The sequence below is a fragment of the Mesoplodon mirus genome, assembly GCF_964341445.2.
Source record: "Mesoplodon mirus genome assembly, chromosome: 18".
Taxonomy (NCBI): Eukaryota; Metazoa; Chordata; class Mammalia; order Artiodactyla; family Ziphiidae; genus Mesoplodon; species Mesoplodon mirus.
Genome location: NC_138994.1, coordinates 3,763,725 through 3,791,481, shown reverse-complemented (window position 1 = coordinate 3,791,481; position 27,757 = coordinate 3,763,725). Strand labels below are relative to the sequence as shown.

The following is a 27,757-nucleotide window of genomic DNA, read 5'->3' as shown; positions in this document are numbered from 1 at the left end:
CTCTAGTTGCGGCGAACAGGGGCTACTCTGTTGCGGTGCCCAGGCTTCTCATTGGAGTGGCTTCTCTTGTTGCGGAGCAAGGGCTCTAGGCGCGTGGGCTTCAGTAGTTGTAGCACGCAGGCTCAGTAGTTGTGGCGCACGGGCTTAGTTGCTCCGCGGCATGTGGGATCTTCCCGGACCAGGGCTCAAACCCATGTCCCCTGCATTGGCGGGCGGATTCTTAACCACTGTGCCACCAGAGAAGCCCCTTTAAAAATGTCACATAAAAATGTCACATTTCTTTTCTTAGAATATATCTCATCCAAATACACATCTCATTTTCTGCTAAAGCTCTATCTAAAATATTTGGCTGAGAGGGAAAAGATTTTTAAGTATTTCATATCATGCTGAGATGAATAAATAGACTCTACTGTTTGGAACTCCATAAACTGGACATCACATTAAAAGTTTTGTAAATACAGGGCCTCCCTGGTGGCGCAGTGGTTGAGAGTCCGCCTGCCCATGCAGGGGACACGGGTTCGTGCCCCGGTCCGGGAGGATCCCACATGCCACGGAGCGGCTGGGCCCGTGAGCCATGGCCGCTGAGCCTGCGCGTCCGGAGCCTGTGCTCCGCAACGGGAGAGGCCACAACAGTGAGAGGCCCGCGTACGGAAAAAAAAAAAAAAAAAAAAAAAAGTTTTGTAAATACAAAGAGACAGCTGTTGCCCATCAATGTATGAACCTCTCCATTTAAAAAAACAACAGCTCTTCATCGTTATGATTTCCTTTCTTCGTTGTCTCTTTTACTTTGTTTTTCTAATCAGGATAAATTGATGAGATAAGAAAAAAAAAATGGCATCTAGAGTAAATACCAGTTTCACTTTGATTCCCAACCAGAAATACAGACGTAGTAATCATCGATCCAGCCGTTTTTCCAACATCCTTGACCCAGATTCTCAACCCTTATCAACGCTTGGAAATTTTAAAGCCTTGCCAGTGGAAATATTCCAAATAATCTTAAGATGTTTGTCAGGTGAGGTTTGGGGACTATGAGTAGGCTACATGGACAATTGAATGTTTTATTTTCCCCAAGAACTAGTTTGTCATCTTAGGCCCTGCTAGAATGTTAATGGTGTTTACATTGTTTATTTTTAAAATTTCATCAGTGTTAGTTAAGTGGTACTCAAAGAAAATTTGATACTCAAATGCTTTAAAACATGCTTCTAATTATAATGACATGGTAATTTGACCGTTACATCCCCCAATGTTTCTAATTCATTGACAACTAGATTTAAAACAATTTTAACATTTTCCTTTTCCCCAACTTTTATTATTTATTTATTTATTGTTTTTTATTATTTAGTATTAATAATAATATTGTTATTAATCTATTATAAATTAATAGATTGTGCTAATAGTGATGTTCTTGTATTTAAGCCATTCATATATATGTGTGTGTGTGTATATATATATATATATATGTTTCTTTTGATAGTGAAGGATATCAGCATGCTAAGCGTGGTGTCCAAAGCAGTCAGCCAGCACATTATTAATTATATCTCAACCACATCAGGAAGCAAAAGACTTTTACTACAGGACTTTCATAACCTTGAGCTGCCTGACAGGAGACAAGACTCCACTATATTGGAACACTACAGATCTCTAGGTAATTTATGTAATGTAATGAGAATTGTAACAAGTAAAGAACTATACTTAATTAAGGGGATTTTTTTTTTGTGGTACGCGGGCCTCTCACTGTTGTGGCCTCTGCCGCTGCGGAGCACAGGCTGTGGACGCACAGGCTCAGTGGCCATGGCTCACGGGCTCAGGCGCTCTGTGGCATGCGGGATCTTCCCGGACCGGGGCGCGAACCCATGTCCCCTGCATTGGCAGGCGGACTCCCAACCACTGCGCCACCAGGGAAGCCCAAGGGGATTTTATTATACAATTCTGTAAGGCCTGTGCGAAATGGAATACTTCCTATTTCTATGATGCTTTTACTCTTCAGTGTGAGGACTTTCCCTTAATAACAGTCCCTTACACTTATATTTAAAGATGAGAGAATGCACTTTAATGTAAAGTGTCAGTCCTTGTGATTTCATGTGGATACAATGTCACCTGTGCTTATTGTCTAGGTGGCTTGCCAGTTTAGGAAATTGATGTATTTTCTATGCTTTACTTCCTGTGAATCTAATGAGTTTTATCTCTGTACTGCTTTTCCCTTTCAACTATAATCTAGTTCTTAAAATAGAAATTTAAGCATATTATTGTGGAAAATCGCTTATTCTCTTAACAGAAACAGTGGTTTTCTTTTTTTTTTAAAGCACTGTGCACATTTACTAATAAATCATTATGCTATTATTGAATTAACCTTATCAAAAGAAATTCTGGACAATTTCTTCCCTTGATTTGTAATCATTTATGTCTTTTACCCCATTCATTGATTTCATTCTCCCTAAGAGTGCCTAAATAAAATTCTAATTTTGACTTGACTAATGACACCAGTTTAATTATTAAGCTACTTATAATTAACCAAAACATGGCAATAAAATTAAATATCAGAGTGATGTTGAGATGTAAATAAAGGCATAAGAGTAAGTTACCTTTTAGTAGCCCAAGGATGCCTAGCTTTAAGATATAAAATAAGACTATATAGATGTGTAAATACATCAAAGTGTATTTGACAAGTATACTTAGTAAGGCTAAATGAAAGGTCTGTAATCTGGTTACAATGTTACTGGTTTCAGTATTTATGATTAGGCTTTATGAAGCCTGTAACAGAATAGGCAATTACTTTTTGCTACTTGTCATTGTGAATATCTTTTTTCCAATATCATCAGATGCGGAGGAAGGCTACTTGGGAAAAACTTATTCTTTAGTTTTAATTTGAAAGAATTTTTTCTCCCTGACCAGGTTCAATTGCATAAACAAACAAAATAGCATTAAGACAATTATGTGGATAATTCAGTTAAAAATACAAATATGTATTGATCTTAAAAGCTAGCTTTTAAAAATGGTTTTACTCATGTAATGATTTCAACCTTCCATTTAAATTTGATGCAGACACTAGCTTTTGACTAATTCTTTAGACAAATGTTTGAGGTACTTACCATTTCCTCCTGTTGCCATTCCTATCTGATCTGTTCTTGTTTTCTGACATTAAAATAACATTTTCAGAATTCTCCATTCTAAGGATTATAAATTTTAATTTGCTTCTTCATACAAAACAGAGCAGATGGCCAGTGTGGCAAGAACATTACATCTGACTCTATTTTAGTGGGAAGAAATTAAAGGGTATAGCAGAGCACCTGTGTGAAAAGAATAACTAAGTCAGCCAGTATTGGTTTTTATGGTAAATTGAAACCCTTCAAAATAGGCGTTCTACATTAGAAAAAGCAACCAGCATACAATTATAGCTTATAATTCCCCAGCTATGATATGCCATGGGACTGGATGCCAAAACATGAAAGGAAGAGAACTCAGCCTGAAAACTAAACACTGAAAATGTCTTTTTATGTACAAAAATAAGGAGGGCTTATGTTTAAAACTCAATTCTGGTCATGTGTTGCCCAAACATAGCAACTTCTAAAAATAGATTCAATTCCCATAGATTCTACAGAATTATATATAAAGTAGTTATTATATTATGTAAAAAAGTAAATGCAGAGAAGATGAAAACTGAAGAAAGTCGTGATATTCAGATCTATATTTTCCTACCATGTATCTTATTTTAGTTTGAGGACATTTGGCCTTATAGGAATGTTAACAATGTATTGCCATTTTAGGAAAACAGATCACTTAACGTTAGAGGAAACAAATCATAACCATACACTTCCTGTCACTGTAGTTCAAGTTACATATCTCACTGGGAAATTGAAGGGTTTTCTTTTTCCTTTTTAAATATCTAAACACAAAATTCTATACATTCTTAACATGCAAGCCCCATAAAAGGATATCTCTGAAGGAAGAGATAAATATTTCATCCAAACTGGATACTTTCTGTGAGAGAAAAACCGACTTCTAATCTCTGAAATTTTAAACACTTACGACTTCAAGTTTTTGTATTTGGAGAAAGGAGTCCAAAATCTCTTTTCTCATTCTTTCCATTAGCAACTCTTAAAACATTTTCCATGGTGGACATGAGCTTAATTTTAAGAGGAATTGGAATATGTTTTCTATGGAATAAAGACAGTAGAGTTTCCCTGTTGTGTTTTGTGTTTGGTTATTGTATCTTTTAAAATCTAAATACTTTCTCATATCTGTACTATAGCACCAATTTCACAATTTTTTGTAAGATTTTATGCCAGAGCCTCTTAGGTGGACACCAGAGTTACTTGGTAAACACCATATATAAGTGTTTTGCACCCTTCCTCCCAAACTTCCTCTTAAAAACTCTATCAGCTCACAGTCCATTATTGTATACTTGACTTTCAGGAAACATGCTGTGAGCTATAGATATTCTTAAGTTAATTACATTGTTGTCATTTTTTCATGTGTCTCTTTACTTTCTCAGGTCTACTGTTTAAAAGATGTACATTGCTGCTACCCACAAAGGAAAGACTGAAGTACATTCACAAGATACTCAAAGAAGTAAGATCATCCTTCTGAATTAGCTCACAGTCTTGATTTCCAGTAAAGATATTTTATTATTAATGTCATACTCATTTTAAATCTATCTTTAATTAGTGGAATTTCATGAATTGGTACTAAAAAGTTGGTTGATGATAATCTAATACTTTACCAAGTGCTCAGAGATTATAAAACACCAAAATGTAGTATAGGAGTATTTTACTTATTATAAAATAATTTTTACATATAACTAAGTACATCATTCAAGTTTATTAGGTTTATCGGAGTAATAAAAGTATTTTTACCTCATGTGGGAATTCTGAGGTTGTTTTAAAGTGGTGATTTAGATATTTTATTAAAATGAAAATTATTTCCAAATGTTAACATTTTACTATTTAAATATATGTATTAAAACTATTTTTAATATATAAAATGACAAACCTTTTATGATAATTTATGACTTGGAAATGTGTATCAATATGTTTGGGCATAATCTCTGTTAGACATTGAGTTTTACTATATAAACCCTAATATCTAATACTGCTGATTCAGTTTTACACTCAATAGTATGCAAACTGTTTCTGATCCACTGGCTTTTTTCACGTCAGGGTTTGCATTGAGTTCAGCTGTATGTTATTGCAGCAGCTTCCAAGATGATCTTTCTGCCATTCACTTCACTTCCCCAGATATTCTAAGTGCTGAATCACTTACATCAAATTAATTTTCTTGCTTTTAAAAATATTTCCGTGGCTACTCAATTTCATCAAGATAAGGTCCAAAGTCCACAGGTGGTATTTAGGGTTCCCCCTGACAGTGCAGCCTTACTTTCTACTACTTTGAGCCTAATTAAGCTGCTCATATCTTTCTGTCCAAATGAATATTTAAAATTTTTACCTCTATACTATTTTGCCCTTATTGTTTCCCTCACCAATACTATCTGTTGATTATATTTGAATCCTACTTAAAGACATTGCTTGTTTCACATCCTTCATAAGCTTTTTAATCATTCTCAAAATTATCCTTTCCCTGCTTTCATTGTATCTGATATGTTTATTTGGTCATTTCAGTATTTATACATACTTTATCCTGAAATATAAAATTAATTTCATGTATGTATATTTTATTGTTCTAAATAAATTGTGAGCTCCTTGAGAAAGACTTTGTTTTATATTTCATAATCCCCACCTATATAACATGAGACTAATCAGTTATTTAGTGTTTTAGTTATTTTCAGTTTAGACTGAAAACAATCCTTGCGTATTTCCATTAAATTTGAATATCAAATCATTGCACAGTTCCACTGAAAAGGAGGAATTAACAGTTGATCTCTTTACAGGTTTCCTGTTTTAAATTTAACGGCTGTGTAGCTCCATTGCAATGTTTAGGATTACAATGTTACGGCATGCTTTTACAGGTACATTTTTTTTTTTAGTGAAAGAAGAAAAGGAATTCTTTTTGAACTGTTATCAAGTAGAGCATGTAATCTGTCTTTCTATAGGATAATAAAAGTAATAATGATCTAAAAAGAAAACAAAATAACATTGTAAATGTTTGAGAATGTGTTAATCTAATAATATGTTTGCCACCTCAGATTTTCTTCTTGGATTTCTCACTGGTAAGAAATGTTTAACACTTATTTGCTCTATACCAATGTCCTTGAAGTCCAGCCAATTGTAATGACTAGAAATATTGTGGGGTAGAGGGTGTATGTGTGCAATGAGTTTTAAGTCTTGGGCTAGTTATTTAAGATGTGATCTTAGAAATGAACTATATAAAAAAAATAGTAACATAGGAAATGATAGGGATAACTAACCTTTTTGTGGTAATTATTTTGCTATATATATATAATTACTATGTTATATGCCTTTAACTTATATAATGTCAATTATATCTCAGTAAACCTGGGAGGGGGGAAGAAATCAACTGCATGATTTTAAGAACATTTTTTACTATTTTATTATAAACAAAGAAGATAATAACATTATTATTAATGCTGTTCAGTATATTATTAATATATTGCACTGTTCTAAGCAGTTTACATGTATTAACTTACTTAAATATTACAGCAACCTTATGAGGTTTACAACAATCTTACAACAGTCTTGCTTATAACCCATCCTGCCAGCCAGCCACCATCTGCATGTACAGATTCCAGGGGCATAGGCCCTCCTTCTAGCCCTCTTCCAAGATAGATAGATTTCTGCTTTTTCTTTTTCCCTTTGGAACAGGTAATATGAGCACATGTATTCATATAAAATTCAAAAGGTACAAAATGGTATAAAATGAATTGTAAGTTTCCTCCCAGGCCTGTTCCTTGTTCACAGAGTTCCCTTCAACAGAAGTAACCACTGTTAGCAGTTTCTATTATGCCCTTCCAAAGAGAATAAGATTCATTTTTAAACTACTGAAATATAGTTCAACTATTTCAAGAAAAATTGGTATGATTAATCAACTTTTTCAAAGTCTACATATAGTTGAATACCATTTGAATTTTTCATATATGTTTAACTGTACATTCTGATCTCCTCAAAGATAATTATTATATTTGGTCCTAATAAAATAAATGTCATAAGTAAATGCTCATAATTGTCACATTAAAATGTAAAATGATAATTGCTTACACATTATCATTTGTAAGCAATATCATAAATGATAGCTAGAGGAGATCAAAAGGGTTCTACTGTAGTCTAAAACTAAGCCACAGTATGGTTGTGAGTCAGATGTCTAAAGTTGTATCTATACTGTCAGAGTTCAGGATTCAGTACCATTTAGTTCCCTGAAAAGATACTCCCTATGCAACCAAAAAGAAACTGGATTTTGGAGCATTTCTAGGTTTTGTTTATATAAAATTTCCTACTAATTTGAACAGTTCCATAGTGAATAAAAATTGCACATTGCCTCGATTTTATGCTACAGCAGTTATGGTCATAAGGCAATAGTGACTTACGTTTTGATTTGATGGTTTGAACATCTGAAATGCTTCTTATCATCCTCAGACCTTAACAGCAGGATGGGATAAACTTGAGTGCCATCGTGTTTATAACTTCTTATGTGAGCTGACTAATCTCTCCCGCAAGATGCATACAGTTGTCTGCAGCAAACCAGGTAAAGAACTAAAATTCAGAGATAACCTTATACAGAGATTAAAATAGAAAAAAAAAAGTATAGTTCTAAAGTGTATTTCAAAATAAATTGTGGCATTCGTTTGTAGTAAAAAGACAAAGAGGGCTTCCCTGGTGGCGTAGTGGTTGAGAGTCCGCCTGCCGATGCAGGGGACATGGGTTCGTGCCCCGGTCTGGGAAGATCCCACATGCCGCAGAGCAGCTAGACCCAAAAAGACAAAGAGATGTAAGTAAATGTTAATCACTGAATCAGATAGTGAGGCAGAAGTGCCCTGTGATTAGAGAAAGAGAAGCGCTCAGAGGGCTTCAACCACATTAATAATATTTTATTCCCTAAGCTGGTGGAGGATACAAAGGTGTTCATTATAGTATTCTTTAAACTTCTATATATACCTGAAATAATTCATACTTCAAAAATTATAAGAGGGACTTTCCTGGCAGTCCAGTGGTTAGGACTCCATGCTTCCACTGTGGGGGGCATGGGTTTGATCCCTGGTCGGGGAACTAAGATCCTGCATGCCACACGGTGCAGCCAAAAAAAAAATTATAAGAACCCTACAATTTAGCAATTTCACTCTGAGAAACTCCCACAGTATGCACAAGGAGACGTATAAGAATGAGCATTGCAGCATGTAACCAGGGAAAGCTGCAAACAACGTAATGCCTGTTGTCAGGAGAATGGATAAATGAATTATGGCATATTTATACAATTAAAACCATTAGTAGTGGGCTTCCCTGGTGGTGCAGTGGTTGAGAATCTGCCTGCCAATGCAGGGGACACGGGTTCGAGCCCTGGTCCTGGAAGATCCTACACACGCCATGGAGTAACTAAGCCCATGTGCCACAACTACTGAGCCTGGGCTCTAGAGCCTGCGAGCCACAACTACTGAGCCCACATGCCACAACTACTGAAGCCCGCACACCTACAGCCCATGCTCTGCAACAAGAGAAGCCACCGCAATGAGAAACCGGCGCACCACAATGAAGAGTAGCCCCCACTCGCTGCAACTAGAGAGAAGCCCATGCACAGCAACGAAGACCCAATGCAGCCAAAAATAAAAGTAAAAAAATAAATTTATTTAAAAAAAAAACAGTAGTTAAAATGAATTAACTAGAGCCATGTGTCTTACTATGGATAAATCTCAATATATAATTTGAGAAAAAAAGGTTACCAAACATACTTTTAATATGATACCATTTATATACATATTAAAAACATGCAAAACAATTCTATATATTCTTTATGGTTATATACATATGTAAAAAAGTATAAAAACATAGTTAGGAGGTATGATAGTTAATTTTCGGTGTCAACTTGGGTAGGCCACAGTACCCAGATATTTGGTCAAACATTATTCTAGATGTTTCTTTGAAGTTATTTTTTAGATGAGATTAACATTTAACTCAGTAGATTTTGAGTAAAGTAGATTACCCTCCATAATGTGAGTGGGCCTCATCCAATCACTTGAAGGCCTTAACAGAAAAAGACTCCCCTCCCCAAACAAGAAAGAATTCTACCAACAGACTGCCTTTGGACTTGAACTAGAACTCTTCTCTTGTCTGCAGCCTGCCACCCTACCCTGCAGATTATGGACTTGCCAACCTTCCAGAATCCTCATGAGCAAATTCCTCAAAATAAATCCTTCTCTGTGTATATACACACATCCTGTTAGTTTTGTTTTTCTAGAGAAAGCTGACTAATACAGGAGGGATAAAACCCAATTCAAGATGGTGATTACCTCTGGGGAGGAAGGGGATTGGGACTGCACTGATACATAACTATATCAGAATGTTTTATTTATTTTTTAAAATCTGAAGCAAATATAGCAAAAAAATAAAGATTTGACAAAGCTAGCTGATCAGTACACAGTGTTTGTTATAGTACCTCTGCTTTTCTGTCAGCTTGAAATATTTCATTATGAAACAAATCATGGCAGATTTTTTTTTTAATTTATTTATTTATGGCTGAGTTGGGTCTTTGTTGCTGCATGTGGGCTTTCTCTAGTTGTGTGAGCGCGGGCTACTCTTCCTTGCGGTGTGCAGGCTTCTCATTGGAGTGGCTTCTCTTGATTCGGAGCACGGGCTCTAGGTGCATGGGCTTCAGTAGTTGTGGCATGTGCGCTCAGTAGTTGTGGCTCGCGGGCTCTAGAGCGCAGGCTTAGTAGCTGTGGCGCACGGGCTTAGTTGCTCCGCAGCATGTGGGATCTTCCTGGACCAGGGCTCGAACCCGTGTCCCCTGCATTGGCAGGCAGATTCTCAACCACTGTGCCACCAGGGAAGCCCTGGCAGATTTTTTTTAAAGGCAGACATAGAAGCCCAATGAAACAATAACAAAATTAATTTATCATGTCCCTCTCTTGATCAAAAAGTTTTATTAGCTTCCTTATATCTTCAAAATAGAGCCCAAACTGTTTATATTGGCCTTCATATTCTAATCCTAACTCACTTTTTCAAAATTATTGCCCACTACCTCTCTATCAGTTTGACATAGGCATATTGCTCTACTCACTGTATCTCAGACACCTCTTACACATTTCTACCTCATACCTTTTATTCATTCTCTCTTTTTCCTGAAATACCATCTCTCCTTTTCACCCTTTAAGACCCAATTTACCTGACCTCCTCTGTAAAGCCTTTCCTGATCTTCCCAGACCTGCAATAATCTCTCTCCTCTAAACTTCTGTGTTACTGGACTTAACACATCAGGAGATACTTACATATGGCCTTAGTGCATTGGCAGACTTTCCATTTACACTTGTCTTATCTACAAGTAAGTAGAACATAAATGGTATAAAAATATAAAATGTAAAATGGTGCCACCACCAGGGAAAACAGTTTGGACATTCCTCAAAAAGCTAAAGGTGGAGTTATCATATGACTCAGCAATTGCACTCCTAGGTACATAACTAAGGAAATTGAGAGCAGGAACAAGGACAAATACTTGTACACCAGGGTTCACTGAAGCATTATTTTCAATAGCCAAAAACTGGAAACAACCCAAGTGTTCATCAATAGATGAATGAATAGACAAAATGTGGCATATACATACAATGGAATATTATTCAGTCATAAAAAGGGGTGAAGTTTTGATACAGGCCACACATGGGTGAACACTGAAAATATATGCAACTAGAGAAAGCCCATGCACAGCAATGAAGACCCAACACAGCCAAAAATAAAATAAAATTAATTAAGTAATTAATTAATTAAAAGAAAATATATGCTAAGTGAAATAAGTCAGACACAAAAGGACAAATATTGTATGATTCCACTTATGTGAGGTACCTAGAACAGGCAAATTCATAAAAACAGAAAGTAGATTAGAGGTTACCAGGATCTGGGAAGATGGGGAATGCAGAGTTATTGCTTAATGGTTACAGAGTTTCTGTTTGAGATGAGGAAAAATTTTAGTGTAAGACAGGGGTGATGGTTGAACCACATTGTGACTGTAATTGATGCCATTGAATTGTATAGTTTAAAAATGGTTAAAATAGAAAATTTTATATTATATATATTTTACCACAATTTAGGAAAATAAGGTAATATATCAAAAACTGTTGAATTATATACATTAAAGGGTAAGGTATACAGTATGTAAATTATATATATTTCAATAAAGCTGTTTTAAAAAAACTGTGAGATACCACTTCATACCCACTAGGATGGCTAGAACCAAAAAGTCAGATAACAGACGTTGGTGAGAATGTAGGGAATTTGGAGCCCTCATACATTGCTGGTGGGAATGCAAAATGTGCAGTCACTTTGGAAACAATCTGGTAGTTATTCAATAATTAAATGTAGAGTTACCATAAGACCCAACAATCCCATTCCTGGGTTTATCCTCAAGAGAAACGAAAACATATGTCTATATAGAAACCTGTACATGAATGTTAATAGCAACATTGTTCATAATAGCCAAAAGGTGAGACAACCCAAATATCCATCGATGGGTGAATCGATAAAAATGTGGTATATCTATACAATGGAATATTATTTGGCCATAAAAAGGAATGAAGTATTGATACTTGCCATAACATGGATATACCTTGAAAACATAATAAGGGGACTTCCCTGGTGGTCCAGTGGTTAAGAATCCACTTTCCAATGCAGGGAACGTGGGTTCCATCCCTGGTCAGGGAAGATCCCACATTCCACGGGGCAACTAAGCCCACATGCCACATCTACTGAGCCCACGCACTCTGGAACCCACGTGCCACAACTAGAGAAGCTCATGCACTGCAATGAAAAGATCCCACATGCTGCAACTAAGACTCAACACAGCCAAATAAATAAATAAATAAATAGAAAATAAGTATTTAAAAAAAATGCTAAGGAAAGAAGTCAGTCACAAAAACCCACCTACTATGTGACTTCATTCATATGAAGAATAGGTAAATCTATAGAGACAGAAAGTAGTGCTTAGTGCTGGGTGTGGTAAAGGGCAGAAGGATAGGAGAGTGATAGCTAAAAGAGCAGGGTTTCTTTTTGAGGTAATCAAGATGTTCTAAAATTTACTTGGTAATGGGTGCATATATCTTTGAATATACTAAAACAAAACATTGAATTGTACACTTCAAATTGGTAAATTTTATGGGATGTAAATTGTATCCCAATAAGGTTGTTTTAAAAAAAGTAGTTCCTTGATAATCTCAAATGTTTACAGAGTAAAATGAAGTAACACTCTCAGTACAAAGCATTTAATGATGTATGTCTTGACCTATCCAATATGCATATCAATCTTTCTAGGAAGAATTGTTTACAATTCTTTTGTCTTCATAGGAAATGCCGGAAAACTGGAGTTAAGGATCAGACTGTTCTGTAGAAACGTTCTTCTTGATCATGGGACCCATCAAAGTGATTCTGCATTTTGGTTGACGTGTATATTAAAACCATGGCCAATAGTGAATCAGGCAAGATTACTGTATATCATCTTTGGACCAGTAGCTCCTCAAGATGGTGAGCATCCATTTCTTAGGGATGTATGTTACAAAATTGGTTCATTACTTTCACTTTAGGAAACATCTTTTTGTACCTGCTTAGTTTCATCATTCCTAATAACTAAACCATGTTTCATGATTTCATAAATGTATATACTACATTAACTTGTACGTAACTTAAGCATCAAGACAGAAATTGTTCTGCTGCAGGCCATTTCCAAATATATTCTCATCATCTCTGATTTACCCAAAATAACTGCGTTTTGGGCTTCCCTGGTGGCACAGTGGTTGAGAGTCTGCCTGCCGATGCAGGGGGACACGGGTTCGTGCCCCGGTCCGGGAAGATCCCACATGCCACGGAGCGGCTGGGCCCGTGAACCATGGCCGCTGAGCCTGTGCGTCCGGAGCCTGTGCTCCGCAACGGGAGAGGCCACAACAGTGAGAGGCCCGCGTACTGCAAAAAAAATAAAATAAAATAAAATAACTGCATTTCATTTTTATTATATATATTGGCCATGCTGCACAGCTTGTGGATTTTTAGTTCCCTGACCAAGGATCAAACCCAGGCCCACGGCAGTGAAAGCCCAGAGTCCTAACCATTGGACCACCAAGGAATTCCCTGCATTTCATTTTTAAACATTATTATTATTTAAAAAATATATCTATTTATTTTTGTCTGTGTTGGGTCTTCATTGCTGCACACAAGCTTTCTTTAGTTGCGGTGAGCAGGGGCTACTCTTCCTTGCGGTGTGCAGGCTTCTCACTGCGGTGGCTTCTCTTGTTGCGGAGCACGGGCTCTAGGCACACAGGCTTCAGTAGTTGTGGCACGTGGGCTCAGTAGTTGTGGCTCGCGGGCTCCAGAGCTCAGGCTCCATAGTTGTGGCACATGGGCTTAGTTGCTCTGAGGCATGGGGGATCTTCCTGGGCCAGGGCTCAAACCCATGTCTCCTGCATTGGCAGGTGGATTCCCAACCACTGCGCCACCAGGGAAGCCCTTTAAACATTATCTTAACTCAAGATTATATTTGCTGCTGTAGGGGACTAATAATGTAAGGGAAGCAATGTGGTAGTCAGAATTGATGTTTTACTTAATTTGGGGTGCATCATATTATTTTTTGCAATTTTTTGGCCTTTCTAATTAAGTTTTGCTTGGATGAATGTTAAAATTAGAATGTATTTAGTTCACACTGCCTTATGTCAGGAGTTAACTAGTTTAAAGTGTGTTGAGTAGCAGCAGGAAGCCAATCTGGGATCAAATTTTGTTTGTGTGTGTAATTCACAAAAAGAATTGGTCATAGGTAAGTAATAAAAAAATGACTGGATTACTCTGTTTTTTTTTTTTTTTTTTGCGGTACACGGGCCTCTCTCACTGCTGTGGCCTCTCCCTCACTGCTGTTGCGGAGCACAGGCTCCGGACACACAGGCTCAGCGGCCATGGCTCATGGGCCCAGCCGCTCCGCGGCATGTGGGATCTTCCCGGACCGGGGCACGAACCCGTGTCCCCTGCATCGGCAGGCGGACTCTCAACCACTGCACCACCAGGGAAGCCCGGATTACTCTGTTTTGATATAAATGTCTGGAAAATTCTCAAATACAGCATGCTCTCTTTTTGGAAGTCTATCACTAGGTTTTATTTCATTTTAGTAAGATTACATCAATTGTTTATTTTAATTTCTGTTATGGGATAGCATTATCTTTGAACCAGAAACAGTGTTTTGCTTGGTGAAACTACCTTTTCTTTTCCTCATTTAGCTAGTGTTGCTGTGCTTCATCACATCAGTCAGAGACATTAAAATTTATACTGTTATCAGAATTGACCTTTCATTATGAAAGTTAAAATGAAAGTAGCATATATAAGGAATGGATTCCATTATGCAATCCAATTTCCTTTTTAAACAATCTGTGTAGTCTTTATCACAAAGCCAACTATTCTGTCATAGCCTAGCTTTTGTTTCAATTATCATTCAGGACAGGTGGTTTGGCAGAAAATGATAGAAGGACCTGCAGATGAACCCAGTCTGAAAGGTTTGGCTGATGCCATTAAATTACTATATGATACAGGCACCGAAGAATGGACAGCAGATGATGTTATCAGTCTTGTAGATGAACTATCAGGTAAAAAGAATTATTTACCACATACAGTAATAGAAATTTGTTATTGGAATACAGTTATAAAATTGTAAGGACAACTCTATAGGTAACAAAAGAATTGCCTATTGGAAATCACTAAATGCTTTAAAATATTTAAAGTTTGTCTTTATGTTTGAAGAGAATGCATATAATCAACTTACTTTCCTTCCATTTTCCTTGCCAATTTTATAAATATGTATTTATTGCTATTATTTGAAAGCTTTATAATTTAATTAGCTTAATTATTCCCATTTTGAAGTTCTCAGAAACACCTCCGAATGTTGGGTAAGATGAAGGCCCTTTCCTGTTGGTACTGGCGAGATGAAACAATGTTTCCCATTCCTGCATAATCCTTTAGATTCTAAAGTTTACAAGATTTCTTTCTTTAGCAGGATTACACCACCTTGTCTGTTGACCTATGTGTAGGAGAAATGCTTTGACTGTATTACTAGTATATTTATGAGAGTCGCTGTGACTTGGCAATAAATAATCCCTGTCCCCGGTTGAATGCTGTAATCGGAAAACTAAAGCATTTTTTCTGAGATTCTCCCTCGGCACTGACTGTATTTCCAATAAAGTAATGTAATATTGCATGTATTTAATGATGTTTACTATAGCTATTGTGTAATTTCTCATTAAATAACTGTTCTTTCTTTAATAAAAGTGTTTCCCAGTGAGTGGCTTCTAGAGAATAATGCACGTCTCCTAATCCTAAGTGGGAGCAGCGTCTGTTTCACTTTCATGGCTAGTAAAGCTGTCAGTGGACGGGCCATTCAACTGGCAAGGCTGATAGTCTTTTTGGCTTTGGTGAGTATAAAATAAGTTTTTTCTAGCAAATTGTTTAACATTATAGTTGACCTACTAAGGAGCTGCCCTGAAGGAACTGAAATATGTACGAAACATTTTGAAAGAATAAGTATTTAAGTATATATTTTTATATATACTTTATATATTTTTTAAATTTTAAAATTTATATAATAAACTATCATATCTGGGATCATTCCTTGTGTTAACCTCTCCCCACTTCATATCTGGATTGTCATTATACAGCTCTGCCAAGTTATATTCTTTTTTTTCCCTTAAATTCCACTTAAAAATAAAGCAACCCTTATGATTTGCTCCAGGATAATCCCTGGGCAGCAGGGAAAGAATGTGTAAGTGAGTGGTGGTAGAAGTGAAACAAGATTAGTAATTGTTGAAGCTAGGGAATGGATACTAGGGGTTCATAATACTACTCTCTTTACTTTTATTTAGTTAAAATGTTTTTCAAAATAACAACATTTAAAAATATATTTAATATTCATTCATTTAACACAAATTGAGTGCTTACTGTGGGCCATACCTGTGAGAGATTTTAGGACTGTGGAAATTAATAGAACAAATCCCTGACCAAAAGCTGCTTACAGTCTTCTAAGCAATATCAAATTATATATAAATAAATTCAGTGTGTTAAGTGCAAAAATATGTAAAAAAAGATACAAAGGTATCAGAGAGGAGCCAATAGTGGGTGGGCATAGAGTACAGTGAGGGCTTTCCCAATTCCAGTAGATATAAGTTTTTTAAATGAATAGGAAGTGTTCACCAGACAGAGGGGTTCGATTATTCAGGCACGTACCTGCATGTGTTGCATAGATATCTCATTTTTGGCTTCCATCACAGATGCCAGCCCAACCAGTGCTTCAAAAGCAATGGAATAATCTTCAGTTGGCTGTTGTGAGGAATAATTGAATGTAATCCATTTTCTACAAAATGGAGACAGGATCTTCAGCAACTCAACTGCTTAAAACATGAATGAAATCTCTGTGGCTCTTTTAAAATGTGAAGAAAGCTACTAAATTAATTGTATTCTAAATGTAAATGTTTATTTTAATAAGCAGAGGCCCTCAAAAAAAAAAAAAAGGAAAGAGAGAATTGGAACTGCATGACTATATCAGGGAACTATAAGCAGTTCAGTATTATTTCTGAAGGGAAAAATGTGCAGAAGAGGAGGAGATGGTAAGTTTAGATAGGAAGGGAGAGGCTATAGGTAAGGCAGGGCCTGGTAGACCATTCTGCGGAGCTTCAACCACAGGAGCCACACTGCTGACAAGTTTTAGGAAGCAGGGAGACATTGTCAGTTTTACGTTTTTGGAAGGTGACTTTGGCCACACTGTAGTAAAAGGAATGGAGAGGAAACCGCTAGGGGTGGAGAAACCTTCTCCGGAAAGCCTTCTCTGTTTAACATCTCACCTCTGGTCATTAATTTTCTCTAAATGGCCTCAGATTTGTCTTCTCTTTATCTTCATTTACCAGTGGTGTTCTAAGGCCACTGTACGTGTCGGGTAAGTCATCTCCCAAAATAGATTGCAAGCTCTTTGAAATCCAGGACTATGCCACTTATTTCTTTCGTAGTGCCTTGTACAGTGCTTTACACATAATAAGTAGTCAATATATCTTTCTTGTCAGGTTAACATTATTTAGTTACAGTACTATATAGTTTATTTTCATGCTCTATGTTATTTGGCTATGTGAGTTAAATTGACCATCTAAGATATTAGTAAATAAACCTTTTTCCTTTCAGTCAGTTTTACCTATAAACGTGTAATTTTCACTTTATCTATCTTTTAAATAATAGAGAAATATTCCCTACTACTCTCAAGATGGAAAGTTGGTGTCACCATAGGGTTCTCTTGCCTGTTGAAATTGTCTGTCTGTCACCCTCATTGGACTCCTTGAAAATAGAGGCCATGTCTTTATAGCTTACCATTGTATCCCCAGCTCTTAGCATGTGCTCAATAAACACTTACTGAATGAATGAGCAGGAGCCTTATTTTTCATGTTTAATAATTGTTTTCAATATTATTTCTTACATTAATAAATAAATATTCTATGATAATCTTTTTTTCTATGATAATCTTGAACCAGGCTTTTTTTACTTCACACTTTTCCCCACTAAATTTATACCATTTGAAAGCAAAGAAGTATTAGATATAAGAGCATTTCCCATTTATAGACTCAACATGATGTTATATGTATTAAATTCTGTAAAATTATAAATGGTCATTGTTAATACCATTTTCAAATTCTACAGCTTTCTTCAAATAAAGATTTACCATAATGCTTTGTATGTCTAAATCAGGTATGTGAGAAAGAACTATACTGCATGGATTGGGCAGTTAAAATAATGCAAAAAGTCTGTAAAGTCTTTAGCACTACAGTGGAAAGAAGTAACTTCCTGCGGAGTGTGGCAGATGCATTTGCGTATGTGATAATGGAAATGCTACAATCAGTTATGTCTGGTGAGTATGCATGTAGATGGTGCACAGTTGTGAGTAAAGTGCATTCTAGTCTCCCCTTAAGACATAGATAATTCTGTATAGACTTTTATATCTAAGCTAAAAATAGAAAAATCAGACATTTTTTTCCATGAGATATATTTAGTTCCTGGTTTCGTCACTTTTTAAATCTGGTATTAGTTTTAATGGAAAACATAAAGTTTAAGAGTCTGCTCTGAAAGGAACTAATTTCAATTCTGCACAGCAAAAAATTTTAACTTGCTTACTTAACCAACTATCATAATCATCATAATATTCTTTATTTGTATAGTTTACACATACAAATTTTTATAGTTTTATTAGGTGCCCAACATGATAATTAACCCTATTTTACAGATGAGAAAAGTAAGGCTTAGAGAAATTACCTGACTTGCCCAAGGTCATGAAGTTAGAAGCAATAAAGCATGGACCAACATCTTTTTCTTCTGATTTCTAATTCAGAGCTCTAAATATAATTCCATGATTTCAATGGTTAATGTCTGACTTAGGGAAAATCACTAACTAGTCTTCTGTTACATATTATTAGGGAAATTGGAACATCTTATGTTTCAAATAAATCATATATTTAGAAACTTAACTGTCATTTTCTTTTCCCTACTGTCTATTCCTGTGTATGGCATATAGAAGACCATGATGAAGACAACAGAAGCTTTCTGAATTTTTTCCATCTTGTGCATGCTCAGGCTAACTTCCATAAGGAGGTCCTGTATTTGACCATGAATACTCTCTCTACCTAAATACTCAGAAAGCCTTGCATTTAGAGAATAACTCAGTAAACTAACTATTAGAAGAGTGCTAATTTTCCACACTCAGAGAATAGCACCCATGGGACTTTTTATCACCTAAGTAACCTAAGAATTCAAAAGCTGCATAAAAATTTAGAAGCAACTGCTTATACCATTATTAATATAAAACTTTCAGGCAAACCCAGGAATGTATTAAGATTTCTCTAGAAAACAACCTGTGCTGCTCTAGATTTTGGTAAACCTAACACCAAGCTAAAATGGAACATTAGTGTTCAAGAATCTGGGGCCAGCCAACCTGTATGTGTGGGTCTTCAAAGCAAGAGAAAATTCTGATGCGTAGTTAGAACAGACCCAAATTCACTAAATGGTGTGTATCTGTTCACTTTGCTTAGGTTGTGTAAACATAGCTTAGAATGTTTTGTGAAGATTTGCAGTATGATATTTTGGAATGTGCAGATATAAATCACGTTTTTTTTTACCACCTTCTTGGCATATGATTACAAAGAACATTTTATTTGCTTCATGTTTTGCAGATCAAAAACCAAAGGAAGTATGTGTGTGTGTACGTATATATCCATACATGTACATATATATGTATGTATATACACATACATGCACACACACATATATTTCCTTCTCCAAGACAATCTAAAAAGTCTATAAATAGAGGAAGGCATATATTGTCTTAATAAAATCAAATCATCTTTTATTCTTTCCTGGGGATTAGAGTAAAATGCTGCAAGTAAGGAGAAATATAAAATGAAAGAAAGTAGCTATTCTGCTCCTAAAGCTTTCCTCCCTATCTTAAAAAATAGGACTTGAAGGAAACTGAAAGCATGGATGGTTCGAGCATCCCATGAGAGAATGGGGTTTATCTTCACTCAAGTAAATGGATTCCAAGAAGCTCCAGGACTATTTCAGTTTGACTAGCTTCTGCCACTGCCACTCTTACTATTAAAATAGAAAAAATAGTGCCTAACAAGCTGAAATAATGCTGGAGCCCTCCTGGATCTCCTATTTTCTTCTCCTTGGGTTTGATCACTTTACTTCTGCTGAAGACACACCCCTTCCCACTGGACTTCTCAGAGGCTGACTTTTTCTTTTCCTAAGCCCTTGACTTAACTCACCTCTGTAGTTGAGGAGGGGAAGAAAAACTAGAAGATATGGAAATTACCCACAGGGGTGGGGTACAAATTGTGGGAAATTCTCCAGTTTGGCAAGAGGGGCTCAAGTTTGGCAAGTGGGGTACAAATTGTGGGAAATTCTCAAGTTTGGCAAAAAGATGATTTTTACTTCCACTAATAACAATCTAATGACACACCTTAATAGGACTGAGAAAGAGTGAAAATTGTGGAGAAGATATGAATTGTGATAACAAGGTTTTACTATATTTTAGTAGCAAAAGGACTTTCCTCTATTTTTGGAGGGTCAGAAATTAACTGTCTTTCTTTGATGGATTATCCAACTGTAATTCCATCAGTGGCAGGAATTTTTTCTCCAGAGTTTAGTATTTACATATTTATGTACAAAATTCTTGCTTTTATCCTGGTTTCATTTTCTTCTTTTCAATCTAAGGATTCACCCACAACTAAATTATAAAGATTAAAAGTTGGCAGATACCAGAATATAAAAATAACACTTTAATTAGCTTTTTCTTTTCCCTCTTTCACCCTTTTCTCCATATGTGCTTTGGAAAGCCTAATCCATTTCTTTGTCAAAACACTGGTGACTCCAAATTGAGAATATTATATTATATGGGGGAAAATAGAAAAATAAAGGAAAGAAGTAAAAATTTTCATATAAATAGTGAATATTTTAAATATTTTACTAAATAAGTGTTAGTTTCATTCCCTTAGAGAAAAAAATTTGGCATTGTGAAATCTCCTTGAACCTTGAACTATCCAAGTCTCCACACCAGTTATTTTCAGCAGGTTTACAAAAGCAGCATGGTTTAATTTAATACATTGCTTATCTGGATTGTGAATCATATCCCACACTTCAATTGACATGACTGCTGCTGTAAATTTTTTTAAAACTCACCTTATTCCATTATTCTTAATAATTGTGAGATTATTATCTCACCCTCCCCAGAAATTTGGAACATAAGAAAATCTGATTCATTCTTTGGGTACAGTAGATAAATGATATCATCTTGCTACCACTAAAAAAATAAACTGACAAATTCTTCATTCAATTATTAATAGATAAAATAACCTTTGAGACCAAATTAGAAGTTTCCTCAATTTGGCAGTTTTTTGCCGAATACATTTGTCGTCAGGAACAAAGTGTGAATCCATTTTTAAGGTGGGAAATTAACTTGCAAAAGTATATATTATCATTAGTATTGATGTTTCAGTGATGGTAGAGGCAGTCGTATTGCCACAAAAAAGGGAGCATTTGCAAAATAAATAGGCTAAAAACACTGGGAGACTGTCCACTTCTAAGTCATTCTGGAACAGTCATAAAATAACGATGTAAACTACCAACAGGTCAAATAATTTATCTCACCTGTACGTCTTTCTAAACTAGGAGATTAACCTGGGCTTCTAGCTTTTCTCCCCTTTTGATAGTGATATCCTCAGTCTCTCTTGACCTTGATTTGTAGGATGATGTTTACTTCCACGAGGAGCAAGCTCGACAACACATCATTATATTTATTTCTACTACGGTTCCTAAATACACACACCACGCCACAATAGCACTATTAACAATCTAATGACACTCCTTAGAAGCTGGAGTTTATAGCTTGTGGTACATACTCCATACCTTATGAAACGATAGAAGGTGTATCGTTAATGCCGTGTTTGGATAATTCCTTCTCATGCCCTGCTGACCCCTCAACGATATCATCTTCGTGATGCAGGCAGTACATTACTGGACCTGGGAAGCCATTCAAGCATTCAGGAAGCTCAAGCAGTTGTTTCTCAGGCCCGCTCCCCATAGCATGAACAATAGGCACCTTATTTCACCTTTATCCATCCCTTCACGGCTTAGTCGGTGCTTCCAGTTCTTCTGTTAATAACAAAGATTTTATTGCCAGGATAATTATTCACCTTTGGAGATTAGAGCAAGCATGAGGAATCCATCAAAAAAGTGCAACTGGAAGAACCACCTTATATCAGTAAAAAGCAAACATGAGCCTCTTTGTGTGATGATTCCTCAAGAGTTAACCCCTTTAAGTGAATAGTACTCAATTATGTGATTACAGATTTTCATGTCAATAAATATTGTGAAGGGTAAAAACACAATGCTACCACAAAAACCTCTTTGGTTATTGGACACCTTACTAGCAATGTGACTTCTTTACCAATTCCACTAGCAGGTAGCTCTGAAACCTGTAAGAAATCAGGCGATGGAAATATGCTCCTTGGCTTGTTGAGACATCACTAAGGTAGGAAAGATGACCTGAGAGACAGCTGTATTGGACATTCTTCTCCAGGTTAAAAAAAAAGTGCCGAAGGACTAAGAACACATTTTTTTTTCATCAAGAAAGCAAATACAACTCCAGAAAATTCCTCAAGTAACTAGACTTACAAACAAAAACTTAGTTTAGCCCTTGAAAGGCTTTTAAATTTAAAAAAATTAATAATTGTACATATTCTAAGATCACTGCTTTCTTCTTTTTTTTTTTTTTTTTTTAAGATCACTGCTTTCTTAAAGGTGCACAAAACTGAAAAGTACTCATTGTTATTTTTAAAGAGTTGTATTTCTGGTGAACTGTCTTTGATACCTAAATATTTAAAATATTTGCTAATTTTATTTAATTTGTTATTTATTCATATTAATAAAATAAAATTAAAATTGGAAACATTGCTAACTTGTTCAGAGTTTGTCATGATGCAAATCATTGAGCATGTAATTCCTTTAAATTTTTTTGTATTTTTAAAAATTAAATGTTTAAAATTGAAGTAGAGTTGATGTATAATATTATATAAATTACAGGTGTACAATATAGTGATTCACAATTTTTAAAGGTTATACTCCATTTATAGTTATTATAAAATATTTGCTATGTAATTCCTTTAAATTATTTCTTGTGGAAGAACTTATTTTTATTTAAGCTGTTAATTATAGCCCTACCATGATCAGAAAACTAAATGTCTTAATACAAAATAGTGTTTCAATTAGCTATATATTTATGAATATTTTTATGCTTAATATTTTAGTGTATAAATAATTTCATTTACTAGCAACAACTCTTAAATTGAACAATAAATCTATAAGCAGAACAGTATTCTATGCTATTCTGTTATTTAATTCAGAGACCAAACTCCCAAGCAATTAATATTCCGATTGCTGCTAATATACTACAATTGTCATAGTTTAACACCAGTTTCAAAAAACAAAATATGTGATTAAGTATTGTGGATTACCTACAATTTTCCATGACTATAAGATCTTACAGTGTATTTCTATGAACAGAGTTCTTAAATATTTCTAAAAAATGTCTGCCTTAGCAGATTTTTTTTTAGTTTATAATGGAAGTTGTGTCAGTGATTTTTTTCTGTTTCCCCCTTTATATATGACTTTGCTTTTATTTTTACTTAAAATAGATGGAAGCAAAACTAACTTAGAAGAGGCCATTCTAGGCTTAGTAAGCATTTGGTCTGTGATAAAGCCAAAGCATGTAATTTACAAAGACAATTTTCCCACTTCAACTATGTTTAAGTCCTTTATTAAGGGACATTCCCATTATTTTTATTTTTTTATTTTTTTCCCCATTATTTTTTAATAATTTAAAGTTAAAATGATACTGTTAAGGGATTTTGAAGTTTGAACAATGCTAATTTTAAACCTTTTAAAAGAAAAGAAATTTTCCAAAATTTAATAAATCACATCATGCCAAGTTTCAAACTCAAAGTTTGGATTTGATTCCATATAAAGTACCCAAACAATGAGTTTTAGGTGGCTCCAACTTAGTAACATTTATCTTCCCATTATTTAACTGTTTCCCAAAATATATTCTCTTTCTCCTAACATAAAATACATCATTTTTCCACCCAAACCCCTTATTTTTTTAAACCAAGAAAGCAGGTATTAATATAATGATTCTTAGCATTATGACACATTAATTTTTTTCTAAGTAATCTGCAATTATTTAGAGATGTTTTTACTACACTGATGTGGGCTAAGTACAATCCTCATTCTTATAGGACATGATTGCCCTATGACACAGATTTATAAAATTTACACAAAATTTTATAATATTGATACAAAAGTAATTTTTTCAGTGTTTTATTATATTTTAGGATGGCAATACACAAATAGTTTAAATGTGAAATTTAGAACATTTTATCGAAATGAACACAGTAAAACTCTGTTATAAACTGGCATATTGGGACTTCCCTTGTGGTCCAGTGGCTAAGACCCCATGCTCCCAGTGCAGGGGGTCCGGGTTCCCTGGTCGGGGAGCTAGATCCCACGTACCACAACTAAAGATCCTACATGCCGCAACTAAAAGATCCCATACGCAGCAACTAAAAGATTCCGCATGCCGCAACTAAAAAAAAAAAAAAAGAGATCCTGCATGCCGCAACTAAGACCCAATGCAGCCAAATAAATAAATATTTTAAAAAATAAAAAATAAACTGGCATACTATAGCATGCATATAGGCACAAAGTCATAAAGTTTCTTCCAAAATGTAACTTTATTTTTTAAAACCATAGTATTTCACAAGTAATTGAAAATAAGGGTATCTTTCTGTCTTTATACTGTGCCCAATACCAGTGGTATATATCACTGGTGTATAACTGAAATTGGCTGATTGTTTTCACTGACTTGATTAGTTGTTTCAACTTTGTATGGATACAGACTGAAGAGCCTTGACCTCATAAAAGACTTCAGAGGGAGCTCGGTTAGAGACTATACCACAAAGATCTACACCACCATAATTAACTGTGTAACTTAGATTCCCTCCAAAACACTGACACTTGCCCTAATTACCTAGGTAAGGACATAGAGCTGCTCTCTTGACTTGAAGTACAAAATTTTAGTTTGAAACACAAGTTATACCAAAGAGTTAAGAGGAATGTTTTGGTGGGAAATGTTACGTCTCGGACTCCACAGAAAACAGAAGATCATCCCTGAATGTATTAATGTTCAGAGCCATGCTCCTTGCATTAGTGTATCTGTCAGATTACCCCTTTTTGTTATGTACCACCATGTAGTATTGTACTTGTTAATATTCCCTAAGCAGCTTAGACAAGTGATCACTGATATATGTTTGGGGTAAATAAATATTTTCATTTTCTCCTCACAATGTGGCGGTTGGTACCCAAAAAGAGTTTGAAGTTGAGTTTTCATTATACAGTGTCATTTGGGGAGAGCAGAAAAACGGACTACTGGTAAACTGTTAAAGAGTTTGTTCCTGGGAATTCTGTTTTCAAAGATGTAGTTTTCATCCTAGAATTATAGAATTTTGAAATGGAAAGAGACATTAACAATTTTCTAGTCCAACCATTACATTTGCCAGAATAAACTGAAGCCCTGAATGTTAAATCACTTATTCAAGGCCACATAATTTGTTGCCTAGACAAGCTCCTAGAACAGTGTTTTTTCTTGGCCAGTATTTTAAAATGAAAGTTTTCCATCTAATTTTGACATATACTGCCTCAATTTTCTTTCTTTTTAAAACATGGAAATTGAACACAATGTTATAAATAAAAGCTATTAAGTTAATCTTTCTCCTTGTTTATTTTTAAGCTAGAAATAAAAATCCAATGTAGAACAATCAAGACAGACTTTTCAAAGGAATAGATACCACAGATTTGGGGCCCAAGTCTACTCTGGACCCTCAGATATATGGTTTCTTCAACCCTACTTGGACAGAGAAATATGTTGAAAGTTTTTTGTTTTGTTTTGCTTTTAAGAAAAGGAATATTTGACCCTATAAAAAACATTTATTTGAGGGTAAGAGAGAGGTTTTTCCCAAATAACAAGATAAGTGTAGCCATCTTGTTTCAATAATTTATAATTCAGCTATTCAGAAAGAATAAGGACTATATAACTGTTTCTTTCTTTAAATGAGAAGCTGGAGCACAATGGGTATGGAGTGGGGAAGATACGATAAATCTTAAAAACTCAAATGACAACTTCCTTGTAGAGAGTGAGACATGGGAAATCACACAACCCCAGATTGTGCAATCTCCAAAGACAGTGATAAAGTGACTACTTCATAGATGAAGATAGACAACATGCTCTTGGACCTACAAGGGAACCCCCTCGTGTGAGAAAGGAAAGAACATACTTTAGCATCATATGCAGTTGCATTTAGACCTAAGGAAAGGCTATCAAATAAATTTTTGAGCAGTTCTCCATAGTAACTTTAATGAGTCTACATTTCAGCTCTCTGTGTTCTCAACACCTCTGTCTACAGCTCAAACGCATGCAGCAGCTGCCAGCCATGCCCATGAATAGGACTGATGTCCCAGCCGAGTGCCTCTGCCTCTGAGCTCAAAAAGCCCCTTGCTTGACAGGGGTTAACCATATCCGGAAGGCTCTGGAAGAGGTCTGCTGGGCAGCAGGACTGCTGTTGATGAGAGGCTTCTTGTTGGACTGGAGTCCAGGAGCTGTGGGAAACCCAGAAACAGCAAGGCTCAGATGGGAATAGCAGCAAAGGTATCAGCTTCCGATACTGGTCATGGACTAAGACAAGAATTAGGAGTTTTTCTCGCCAAACCCCACAGTTGGGAAAGAACTGACATCTCCGGCAAAACCCCACTCCCAAGTAAATTTGATTTGCTATATCATCCTCAAGTTAGAATGAGTCACTAGTTAATTAATTAATGCAATTATGCAAGCATAATTGTAAGCCACCCTGCTGACCTATAAAGATGTTTTTAACCTTTAATTACCAGGAGAAAATGGACAAATTGGAGTTTGAGCACCTAACTTGAAGAAAAAACTAGGAAATATAGTCTCTCCCACCATGCACACCACTCCCAACGCATTCTACTTAAAAATCCTTCACATTGTGGGCTTTACTTTTCATTTTTAAAATTGTTACTTTAAATTAGGTCTCAAAGAAAGAAGTTGGCATTTCTTATTCTTTTCAGAGTGGTCTGGGAAATGCTACATCAGTGCACCTGAGAAAAAAATAGGAAAACAAGATCTCTTGTAATTTTGTTTTTGAATCAATACCCGAAATAATGACCAGAAGCAAAAATCCACCGGTGCGTCAGCAAGCAGGATGCTCGGCCAGTCAGCTTCATCCTTCCCCCCTGAGCTGCAGGCTCCACGCCGCCGCTGCGGGCCCCTAGAGCAGATAGATAACGTAGGACAGAATGACCAGACCTATGATGGCAAAGAACATCAGGATGAAAATATCCAGCATTGCGGAGTCCTTGGCCGAGGAGGCCTCTGGGTCCCGGGGAAATGTGAGCTGTGAGCACCAAGGTTGCAGTCAGTGGAGAGAAATGGCTCCTCTTCCCTCCACTGCTCAGCCCTCCTTTCCCCTCCCCCTCCCAGGGCCTGAGACCAAGGGATGCTGCATCTCCATCAGCAGCTTACTCTCCCCCCTCACCCCACAGCCAACCAATCACAAAGCCCGGGAGCGGGTAACCAAGGAACTGCTCGATTTCGACCAGGCAGAAGTGAAGAGGCTCAATTTCTCCCCAGGAACCCAATCCTACCCCTTTGTATCTAAATGGAGTCTGAATGTTATGGAAGTAGGAAGAGATCTGATCTGTACCCAGGTGCCCAAGGAATGAATCCTCCTGAATGCCTTTCTTCTCCTTTTCCCCTCCCATCATCCTTGGCAAATAAGCTCAGAAAATAATGGCTGGGAGCTGGGTGGGCCCCTGGCACATTGTAAAGTCACGTTATGGAGGGACATGGATGAAGCTCTCACGTGAGTCTCAGATGACATGTCTGGGGACGGAGCTAACACTTATGGGTTTCCTATACTGTGTCAGATACTGCACACACGTGGTGTAATTTCAACCTCCCTACAAGTCTTGTA

At 36.1% G+C, this 27,757-nt stretch overlaps 1 protein-coding gene across 3 annotated transcripts; it reads left to right on the top strand.

Moving 5' to 3' along the window:
- The first annotated feature begins 830 nt into the window (after positions 1–830).
- On the top strand, positions 831–26,310 carry FBXO47 (F-box protein 47). Of its 3 annotated transcripts, XM_082604595.1 has the most exons (11): positions 831–1,012; positions 1,475–1,645; positions 4,493–4,569; positions 5,885–5,962; positions 7,545–7,653; positions 12,450–12,626; positions 14,576–14,722; positions 15,402–15,544; positions 17,856–18,015; positions 18,676–18,752; positions 19,613–22,321. In XM_082604595.1, the coding sequence occupies exons 1-11, from the start codon at positions 832–834 to the stop codon at positions 19,655–19,657; spliced, it is 1,365 nt and encodes a 454-aa protein (XP_082460721.1). In that variant the 5' UTR covers position 831; the 3' UTR covers positions 19,658–22,321. The 3 variants fall into 3 exon arrangements, with proteins under 3 accessions (XP_082460721.1, XP_082460723.1, XP_082460722.1); XM_082604597.1 differs by lacking the exons at positions 18,676–18,752; positions 19,613–22,321 and adding an exon at positions 26,174–26,310; XM_082604596.1 differs by lacking the exon at positions 19,613–22,321 and having other exon boundaries at positions 18,676–19,246.
- The last annotated feature ends 1,447 nt before the right edge of the window (positions 26,311–27,757 follow it).

Bases quoted from the DNA above. Each gene is read 5' to 3' on its own strand.
- FBXO47 (XM_082604595.1), top strand. From the start codon at position 832: ATGGCATCTAGAGTAAATACCAGTTTCACTTTGATTCCCAACCAGAAA. The intron at 1,013-1,474 runs GTGAGGTTTGGG...TTCTTTTGATAG, and splicing joins AATCTTAAGATGTTTGTCAG to TGAAGGATATCAGCATGCTA. The intron at 18,753-19,612 runs GTCCTGTATTTG...CTTAAAAAATAG, and splicing joins AGGCTAACTTCCATAAGGAG to GACTTGAAGGAAACTGAAAG.